The sequence below is a fragment of the Coregonus clupeaformis genome, chromosome 7 (genome assembly GCF_020615455.1).
Source record: "Coregonus clupeaformis isolate EN_2021a chromosome 7, ASM2061545v1, whole genome shotgun sequence".
In the NCBI taxonomy this organism is placed as follows: Eukaryota; Metazoa; Chordata; class Actinopteri; order Salmoniformes; family Salmonidae; genus Coregonus; species Coregonus clupeaformis.
This window is the reverse complement of record NC_059198.1, coordinates 3,787,028-3,797,717: the sequence shown is the minus strand read 5'-3', so window position 1 is coordinate 3,797,717 and position 10,690 is coordinate 3,787,028. Positions and strand designations below refer to the sequence as shown.

Here is a 10,690-nt window from a genome sequence, read left to right as displayed (position 1 = left end):
GGTTCGATTCCCACAGGGGGTATGAAAAAAATAATGTAGGCACTAACTGTAAGTCGCTCTAGATAAGAGCGTCTGCTAAATGACTAAAATGTAAATGTAAGAAAATAAATCCTTCCCTTGGCTTGCCCTTTTGTTGTTATGACTACGAGGTCGTAAATCCGCCATGTTTTCCCTCTAGTAGCGTTGCGACAGAGACGGAGAACTCAAACGACATGAATGTAGAAAATAATAATACGGCAGAAACAGTGAGCGAGCAAACGGATCACGGCAACAACATCGTCACAATTCAAACAACTCTCGGAGATGAAGGTAAAAACAGTTTACGTGCAAAAACAGTCATATATTTTTATTGGCATATGTAGGCCCACTCCTATTGATTTAACTTATTTAGCTGCTAGCTAGCTTGCTAGGTAGGTGACAAAATAAGGTCGGTGCACTTTAGCTGTAGCTTACACTGTACCGGGTCAGAGCTAGCCAGCCAGCTAGATAGCTAACTAATGTAGTTCGCGCTGGTCAGATTTAGTTAGCTAGCATCCTCGGATTGTAGTGTAACTTTGCACTTATCTGATTTAACCTTGCTAACGAGCTAGGCTTGCTAGCTGTGCTAACGTTAGCTAAGTTAGCCGGCGGCTCCACTTGCTACAGTAGCTAGCTAGCTAATTTAGCTATGTCACCAAATATGTTTTATCGTGATGTCACTGTCTAATCACTTGCATGTGTCAATTAATTAGCTAGGCAGTCAGTCATAAAAATGTAACTTTAACCATTTATTTTTAAGTGTGTTCTTGATTGTACGCATTTATTTCACTTGTAGATGAAGATGTCCACAAGTGCGGACGCTGTCAGTCCGAGTTTTGTACGCTGGAGGCATTCATCCAGCACAAGCTGCACCAGAACTGCACGCGGGCACAGGAACCACAGGTGCCCGTCAATAAACCCCGGGATGACAACCAAGAGGTAGGCTAGCCCGGGCAATTGCACACTCGGTACCTACTCAGTGTAGTTTGTAGAATTCATAAACGCAAGGGGGTGATATGTCAAAACGTTTGTGTTTGGTCAGGTTTCTGCCCCAGATGGAACCTCTGCTACCTTGGCAAGAATGGATGGAAGTGGACTGTCTTCAGATGAACCAGACAAGTCCAACAACAACGGTAAGTCAATGTTCATTGACCTGTTTGCACTCTGGCACCCTCCAGTATCATCTGGCCATAACTGATAAGACATTATTGGTTCATCTCATGGTGAAGTTTATATTCCCTCAGAAACCCAATTTCCTCCTGTTTTTACTTTCATGCCCTGTTGAAATGGGTTTGTCAAAAAAGAATCCTGGAGGGGACGGAATTAACCGCCCTTATATTCTCTCAGGTGATGTAGTAGTTGAAGGTCACTCCTCTCGAAGTCACAGGAAGAGAGGTGGAACAGGGAAGGCTACTGGTCACACAGAGGGGACTGAGGACCACAGCCCTGACGGTGCAGACAAATCAGTCTACAGGGTCAACAAAGATGGACGCTACATTTGCCAAACGTGTGAGAAGACATTCAAGACGGTGAGTGGTACTGTACCTGTGCTTCATGTTGATATAGATCTGAGAATGAACCCATACAGATTGTCACTACCTTGTCTAGTCTGGAATAAAGTTTGGAAAGCACAGCTATCAGCTGTTTTGTTCTTCCCTTGTTTATGCTCTATCAAACAAACCTACAGTACCAGTCAAACGTTTGGACACACCTACTCATTCAAGGGTTTTTCTTTACTTTTACAATTTTCTACATTGTAGAATAATAGTGAAGACATCAAAACTATGAAATAACACATGGAATCGTGTAGTAACCAAAAAAGTGTTAAACAAATCAAGTATATTTTAGATTCTTCAAATAGCCACCCATTGCCTTGATGACAGCTTTGCACACACTTGGCATTCTCTCAACCAGCTTTACCTGGAATGCTTTTCCAACAGTCTTGAAGTTGTCACATATGCTGAGCACTTGTTGGCTGCTTTTCCTTCACCAGGTCATCTGATGCAGCACTCCATCACTCTCCTTCTTGGTAAAATAGCCCTTACACAGCCTGGAGGTGTGTTGTGTCATTTTCCTGTTGAAAAACAAATGATAGTCCCACTAAGCCCAAACCAGATGGGATGGCGTATCGCTGCAAAATGATGTGGTAGCCATGTTGGTTAAGTGTGCCTTGAATTCTAAATAAATCACAGACGGTGTCACCAGCAAAGCACCCCCACACCATAAAACCACCTCCTCCATGCTTTACGGTGGGAACTACACATGTGGAGATAATCCGTTCACCCACACCGCATCTCACAAAGAAATGGCGGTTGGAACCAAAAATCTCAAATTTGGACTCCAGACCAAAGGACACATTTCCACCGGTCTAATGTCCATTGCTCGTGTTTCTTGGCCCAAGCTGGTCTCTTCTTATTATTAGTGTCCTTTATTAGTGGTTTCTTTGCAGCAATTCGACAATGAAGGCCTGATTCATGCAGTCTCCTCTGAACAGTTGATGTTGAGATGTGTCTGTGACTTGAACTCTGTGAAGCATTTATTTGGGCTGCAATTTCTGAGGCTGGTAACTCTAATGAATTTATCCTCTGCAGCAGAGGTAACTCTGGGTCTTCCATTCCTGTGGCGGTCCTCATGAGAGCCAGTTTCATCATAGCGCTTGATGGTTTTTGCGACTGCATGTCTTAAAGTAATGATGGACTGTCGTTTCTCTTTGCTTATTTGAGCTGTTCTTGCCATAATATGGACTTGGTCTTTTACCAAATAGGGCTATCTTCTGTATACCCCCCCTACCTTGTCACAACACAACTGATTGGCTCAAACGCATTAAGAAGGAAAGAAATTCCACAAATGAACTTTATAAAGGGTGGCTATTTGAAGAATCTCAAATATAACATATTTTGATTTGTTTAACACTTTTTTGGTTACTACATGATTCCATATGTGTTATTTCATAGTTTGGATGTCTTCACTATTATTATACAATGTAAAAATAAAGAAAAACCCTTGAATAAGTAGGTGTGTCCAAACTTTTGACTGGGAGTGTATGTCTACTTTTTTTCTAGACAAATATCCTGAGAACCCATATGATCACCCACAGTGAGAATAAGAATTTCCCCTGCGAGCTCTGTGGGAGTGCCTTCCGCACTAAAGGCTCCCTGATTCGTCACAACCGCCGTCACACAGGTACAGTGGACTGGAAGGGGGCGGGCTCAGAATGAGATGTTTGCGCTTGTGGCATACGCAGCTTCATTTCCTATCTCCATCACCAGTCTCTCTCCCCCTCTTCCCGCAGACGAGCGGCCGTACCGCTGTAACCTGTGTGGGCTCTCCTTCAGGGAGTCAGGGGCTCTGACCAGACATCTCAAGTCCATCACCCCCTGCACTGAGAAGATCCGCTTCAACCAGTACAAGGAGATCCTTGTCAGCAAGGACGGACAGCAGAAAGGTAGCAGTCTGTCAAAAGATTGAGGGATTGATGGAAGGATCATGCATGGATGGATGGATTGATGGATGGATGGATGGTAGGATACATACACTAAATGACCAAAAGTATGTGGACACCTGCTTGTCTCATTCCAAAATCATGGGCATTAATAGGGAGTTGGTCCCCCCCCATTTGCTACTATAACAGCCTCCAATCTTCTGGGAAGGCTTTCCACTAGATGTTGGAACATTGCTGCGGGGACTTGCTTCCATTCAGCTACGAGCGATTAGGCCTGGCTCGCAGTCAGCGTTCCAATTCATCCCAAAGGTGTTCGATGGGGTTGAGGTCAGGGTTCTGTCAAGTTCTTCCACATTGATCTTGAAAAACCATTTCTGTATAGACCTCGCTTTGTGCACGGGGGTATTGTGATGCTGAAATAGGAACGGGCCTTCCCCAAACTGTTGCCACAAAGTTGGAAGCACAGAATCGTCTAGAATGTCGTTGTATGCTGTAGTGTTAAGATTTCCCTTCACTGGAACGAAGGGGCCAAGCCCAAACCATGAAAAACAGTCCCAGACCATTATTCCTCCTCCACCAAACTTTGCAGTTGTCACTATGCATTCGGGCAGGTAGTGTTCTCCAGACAATCCGCCAAACCCAGATTCTTCCATCGGACTGCCAGATGGTGAAGTGCGATTTATCACTCCAGAGAACGCGTTTCCACTGCTCCAGAATCCAATGGTTGCAAGCTTTACACCACTCCAGCCGAGGCTTGGCATTGCGCATGGTGATCTTAGGCTTGTGTGCGGCTGCTCGACCATGGAAACCCATTTCATGAAGCTCTCGACTAACAGTTCTTGTGCTGATATTGCTTCCAGAGGCAGTTTGGAACTCGGTAGTGAGTGTTGCAATCACTCGACAGTCCCGTTCTGTGTGGCCTACCACTTCGCGTCTGGGCCGTTGTTGCTCCTAGACTTTTCCACTTCACAATAACCGCATTTACAGTTGACCGGGGCAGCTCTAGCAGGGCAGACATTTGACAAACTGACTTGTTGGAAAGGTGGCATCCTATGACGTTGCCACGTTGAAAGTCACTGAGCTCTTCAGTGAGGCTATTCTACTGCCAATGTTTGTCTATGGAGATTGCTTGGCTGTGTGCTCGATTTTATACACCTGTCAACAACGGGTGTGGCTGAAATACCCGTATCCACTAATTTGAAGGGGTGTCCACATACTTTTGTGGATCGATCGGTAGGTAAGGTATTGATGGTGTCATGTTTTTATTTCAGGAGTGGAGGCAGAGGCCGCCTCATTGGCTGCTCAGCAAGAAGTGGACCAGCAGGAGGAAGAGGAAGCGCAGGCGGCGGTGGTCAGCGTGGTGGAGGCTGACAGTGGAGGACAGGAAGTCATCCACGAGGTCCACTTCCACATGGAGGTGGAGGGAGAAGGGCAGGAACAGCAGGTGTGTGGAGATCTGGATGCAGTTCAGTACTGTAAACTGTCTTCCTCGTCTCCTCTCTCACCTTTTAATTTGTACTGATCTGAAAACACAGGATAGGTGAAGGCCATTTTGTGAATGCCTACAAAATGCCTGTCCATTTCTATCACGTTAGTGCAGATTAAAGGAAATAGAGAAACGCATGCATTTCCTTTGTATCCCAAATCCCTGTTGACGTTTATTACAACCTCTTTATCCCTGTTGACGTTTATTACAACCGCTTTGGATGTCACACATTTTTCCTAGAGCCATGTTTGACCCTCTGTTTTTGTCTGGTTGCCTGTCCCCAGCTTCTATTGAAGCAGTCTCAGGCAGAGGCCCTGGTGGCCGAGGGGGACAACCTCATCTGCCAGGCCATCATAAACTCTGGCATCGCCCTGGAGGCGGTCACTGAGACTGAGGAGGTGGAGTCAGTTGAGGAGCAGGCACTGGACAGGATGCCTAAAGAGGTCCTGCAGGTCAGGGACGTGGTGGGCAGGGTGACGGAGATCCAGGTGATGGAGGAGTGTGTGGAGATGGAGATGGAGATGGAGGCTGAGGAGATGGTGGTGAGTTAGTCAATGGGGGAATTGATTTAACATTTTACCAACTGTGTATTTTACTATCTAAATGTGTTTTATCCTTGTATATTTTCCACTACCATGCTGGATAAATAAGTACTAAAGAAATGTAAAAAGCTTTTAGTTAGAAATCCGTCACCACACAGATGATTTTATTTTCAATTTACAGAGACACTAAAATGTCTTTCTCTGTTTCTTCCTTCTCTAATAGTGCATGTCTTCTAATACTCTCAGCTACAGCATGTGGTTGATAAACATGATGTATAGTCAGCTACAGCATGTGGTTGATAAACATGATGTATGTCCCTTTCCCTGCCCTGTAGGACATGTCTGACAAGCAGGAGGATCTGCAGCCGTCTAAAATGCACAAGTGTCCTCACTGTAGTCGCTCCTTTAAGGCGCTCAACTACCTCCGCTTCCATGTCAAAGGTCACCTCGGTAAGACCACTGTCTCCATGTCTTTTTAATGATTTCCTTTAATGCTAGACTCAGCATAACCCATTAGTCAACACACACACCATAGGTGATCCATTGATATCAAATGATGAATTGTGGTGATAAGAGGATTCAGCCAAGGTTTCAAAATCAGATGCATTTATATCACATATTCCCTGTGTCTTACATTGTTTTCTCAAATCTCCCCAGTGCCTCTATACCTGGGTCGTGTTCATTAGTCTCCAAGGAAACCGGTCTGACGGGGAGGGACTACCTGTTGCGTTCACTAATGAACACGACCTACAGCAGCTCATTATGCATGTTCTCATTTCTGCAGGCTACAAGCCCTTCAAGTGTGTGATGTGTCTGAAGGAGTTCCTGACAGGCTACCTGTTGAAGAAGCACATGGAGGTCCACCTGAGTGAGAGGAGGTACAAGTGTGGCGAGTGCGGCAAGCTCTACAAGACCATCGGACACGTCCGTGAACACATGAGGGCCCACTCAGAGGAACGGCCGTACAACTGCAACAGCTGTGACAAGGGATACAAGACCAAGGTTTGTCCATACTCCACTTTTATTTGAACCAAGGAAGCAACGAGCAGACAAAATATTCTCTCTGAAAGTTGTTGAATTCCTGGTTTTCGTAAGTTTTATTTCGTTTCTTAAATGGCAGGAGTCTGCTAATGTTAAGTCAAGTTTCGGAGCTTCTTCGATTGAGCGGTTATTTCAGTAATTTTTCTCGCATGTCAGATGTGAATTGGTTGACTAACAGATAGATGATGATGAATTCATTAACTACCATGTAAACCTTGGTTCCTAAACTTTTCCCCTCCCCTTTTGTCCCAGAATGCCTTGCAGGTGCACCAGCGGACGCACGCCCAGGAGAAGCCGTATGTGTGCCAGTTCTGCTCGCGGGGCTTCAGGGAGAAGGGCTCTCTGGTGCGCCACATCCGCCATCACACCGGAGAGAAGCCCTTCAAGTGTCACAAGTGTGGGCGGGGCTTCGCCGAGCATGGCACGCTCAACCGCCACTTACGTGCCAAAGGTCAGGATGATTAACACCTGTCTCCTGGGTCATGTATAGCATTAAGATGATTCATAAGATCAATTTCAGATACATCGGATCCTATCAGTGATATTACTGTTGTACTCCCGACTTGTACTACTTTGAATAGGCTGACACTGGCCCTGATTTTAATTGATGAAGTAATAGATTTTCCATATTAGCTTATACATGTTATCAATTCAGCAATGGACACAAGCAAACAGTCAAATAGCACTACACAGGATTACATTGATTTGTTCTTTGTGTATCCTAGGGGGCTGTTATGCGGGCCAGAAGGAGGGGTCTGGGGAGGAAGGCGTGGTGGTCTCAGAGGAGCAGGCGTCTGCAGACAGCCTGGCCACAGCAGCCATCATGTCAGACGACCCCCACGCCGTGCTGGTGGAGTTCTCCTCTGTGGTGGCTGACACCCAGGAGTACATCATTAGGGTGAGACCATTATAGATGGGCGGGGGGGTTATTCTCCTAATGGATGTATTACCTATTTCACACTGCCGAAAATGTGAATGTAATATATCCAGGCTTTTTGCTGAATTCACTGAATGTTTCAACTTGACCTGGCATAGCTTTAGGCACAAACACAGACAAGGTGCTGCTGTAAACAGAATTGTTAATAGCATATTGATCTGTGTTTTTCTCTCACAAATGATGCTGTCAGTATGTATGGAAGGTTCTGTAGTTCACATGTCCTGTCTCTCTCCTCTCTTGCTCTCTTCTTCCCAGGCCCAAGGAGAGGAGGAGGAGGAGGGGCAGGGTGAGGAGTTGACTCTCATCCAAGACAACCAGAATCAGGTCAGTGCTCTGCTCTCCTGTTTCTCCTGGAGCCAAGAAATGGTGTTCTAGTGGTTTTATGTCTTGATGGCTTAGACTAGCTGGCCTACCTCCAAACATACAACAGTCCCACCTTTTCAATGTTTGCTCATTCATAGCCGTATATTTAACATGCGACCAAAGCTAGATTTCCATCCAATTGGCGACAGGTTTTTATGCAAATATTCTAAAATCTGCTTAAAGAAAATTTGCACATTTTCCCAGCATTGGTGTTTCCACCAAACTGACATCAGTGTCTGTTGACGTAGTGCACACAAAATGTACTTTTTCGCTTACGTTTTCATATACTGAATAAAAATCGAAAGTTCAATGTGTTTCCATCGCATTTTCAACTCTACCGAAAACTGTTAAATAGCATGTGCCTACTCTGGTCTTGGCACGTGCGCTCTAGCCAACAGCTTGCAGATACATTGCGGGTAGGCTAGTCTACATGATGAGATTATTATGGATAATATTTTTATTTGTCAATTGGCAGTCAAGCATCGATCATCATGTCTCCAGAATAAGACCCTTGATATTTATTGAAATGGAGCATCAAGCTCATCACCATGCACTTTCACCACCCTGTGAAGCTCATCATAACACAAAAAGATGCAGCCATGTTGAATGAAAAAAATTCTGGCAGCATTTATAAAATTGTACCGAAACTTCCTGTTTCCATCACAGCTGTCATGATACATTTTTTTATATAGTATGACTTGCATAAAAACTGTGGATGGAGACATAAATGTCCACATAGATAAATCAACTATTAGGTAGACATTAAGAAGGCATCTCAATACTCATCCCCCGCTCTCTTACCCACCTTTCAGATGGGCAACCACATCATGAAGGTGGTGCAGCAGATCGTCAACCAATCGCGTGGCGGCGTCGGCGGCCACCAAATCATTGTGCGCAACGTCTCCATGGACGAGGGCACATCCATTTCCGACTGCGGCGACACCATCACCATAGCGACGCCCGAGAACCTGACCGCGCAGGTCGCCATGACGCTGGCCTCAGCCATCAGCGACGGAACCCTTCTGGCGGGAGGCGGCGCCCTGGAGACGCCCGATGGCACGGTCACCATGGTAACGACAACGGGGGGCGAGGATATGGTCGAGGTGATGGAGCACCAGGAGGAAGAGTTTGTTATTACGTCATCGGAGGAGGTGGAGATACAGACAGTCATCATATGAGGACTTTGTGTGTTATGAGGACAGTGTTATGAAGTGTCTTATGAAAACTCAGGACTTTGGGTGAGTTATGAGGATGGTGTGTTTTATGAGGACAGAATGTCTTATGAAGAGTTTCTAATGAGAACTCAGGAATTTGAATGAGAACGTTGGTCTATGTTTGAGGAGTTACGTTGTATAATGTATTTTCTGTCTGCTTTTGAATGAGGACGAAGCACTTAAGTTTTTGTGAAGACCAAGGACAGTGTGCATGAAAGATTCTGTTTGTATAAAGTTAGACATTTTATTGGACAGTATTACAGTAGATTTCTATTGGGTAAGGATTGCAATCATTTATAGGAAGGGTATTGTCTTAAGTCACTGAAGTAAGGAGGACTGAAGTGTTAGTTTTACTTGGACAGGAGTGGAGCTGCCTTCATTTTGGTACATTTTCTTAAATGTAATGTCATTGCTTGTCAACACTGAGCAACCAATCACACGGTACAACAGTAGGCTTATAGCTAGGTCACAGGAGCTCAAGTACTTACATTTGCCTTGATTGTCTCAAAATCCCTAGAATTGTCACTGTTTCTGTTACACTTAGATGTTACACTAGGAGATATCAACTTTAGAAAATGCCCCCCCCACCCTTCCTTAACAATTATACTACCTAAAGACTCGAGTTGTTTACCTTTGACAGATGAATGATAAAATATTATGTTATGCTTGACCATAGACCATAGAAATGCTTTAGTGATTGTTTGTGGGAGTCTGATGTGGGTTGTATTCATTAGGGCACACCATATTAAAACGTTTGGCAACGGAAAAACAAAATGAGCATTTCTTATTAGACAATGTCTACTCTTTGTTGCCTAGTGAATATGACCGTGATCTGATACTGTTGGACTGTACTGCTGAGGTGTGTCTCAATACAGGCCCAGTGCTATTCTGAGGAGGTCAATTACATACCACCCTTACAGCAGGACAACTAGGCCAACTAGGAGACGGACCGACAGACTGACACCTCATACTACTGCCAAATGCTGGGATCTATTACCTGACTGGCTCAGTTTGGGTGGAATGAATAAATGCTACTTTCAGTACAACTCTGTACTTCATCTTTGAGAATTGAGTTTCTGCAGAAGACTAAAATGAATTTATTTCAGTCTTGGGGATGTGTAAAATGTGCTTGTAAGAAGGAATGGATTAATGTTTGAATGATTCCTGTGTACAGTATACCTGACTGAAAATCTGATTTTAGTAGTGATCGGATGATTCAGTTATTGATAGATTGATTAAGTCTGGTGTTTACAGTTGCCATAGGCAACCAAGCAGCTCTCAGTGGGCCCCAGATGGAGGTGTGGATTCATCAGCCTGGCAGATTCAGGACAAAGCAGCCTTGCTGCTCACCTTGCCCGTGGTGGTTGTTCCCTTCGGTCTCCTCTTACTCTCACTCTTCTCACGTTACTACTTTTTTATTTTCTTTCACTTTTTTTTTTTACTCTCATGCCTGCTTTCTCTCTCATTCTCCTCAGGACTGTCAGAATGAAGACGTACCTTTTCACCCCCCCTGTTTTTTTTGCACAGCTGTCCTTACTCTGATAGATTCCTCTGAAGTATCATAGATGCAATGGGATCAGGCTACTTGACATGAATAAAACAAAACTAATAATCATTATGTCTTTGGCTTTTTCCTTCGCAAGTGTC

At 44.6% G+C, this 10,690-nt stretch overlaps 1 protein-coding gene across 1 annotated transcript; it reads left to right on the top strand.

Moving 5' to 3' along the window:
- Window positions 1-35: 35 nt before the first annotated feature.
- Window positions 36-9,638, top strand: LOC121568792 (transcription factor E4F1-like). The gene is made up of 14 exons (XM_041879221.2): window positions 36-309; window positions 815-957; window positions 1,061-1,151; window positions 1,366-1,547; window positions 3,081-3,201; window positions 3,311-3,463; window positions 4,732-4,904; window positions 5,231-5,488; window positions 5,824-5,938; window positions 6,273-6,490; window positions 6,782-6,980; window positions 7,255-7,427; window positions 7,722-7,790; window positions 8,642-9,638. Exons 1-14 carry the CDS (start codon window positions 213-215, stop codon window positions 9,005-9,007), a joined length of 2,358 nt encoding a protein of 785 aa, XP_041735155.2. The 5' UTR covers window positions 36-212; the 3' UTR covers window positions 9,008-9,638.
- The last annotated feature ends 1,052 nt before the right edge of the window (window positions 9,639-10,690 follow it).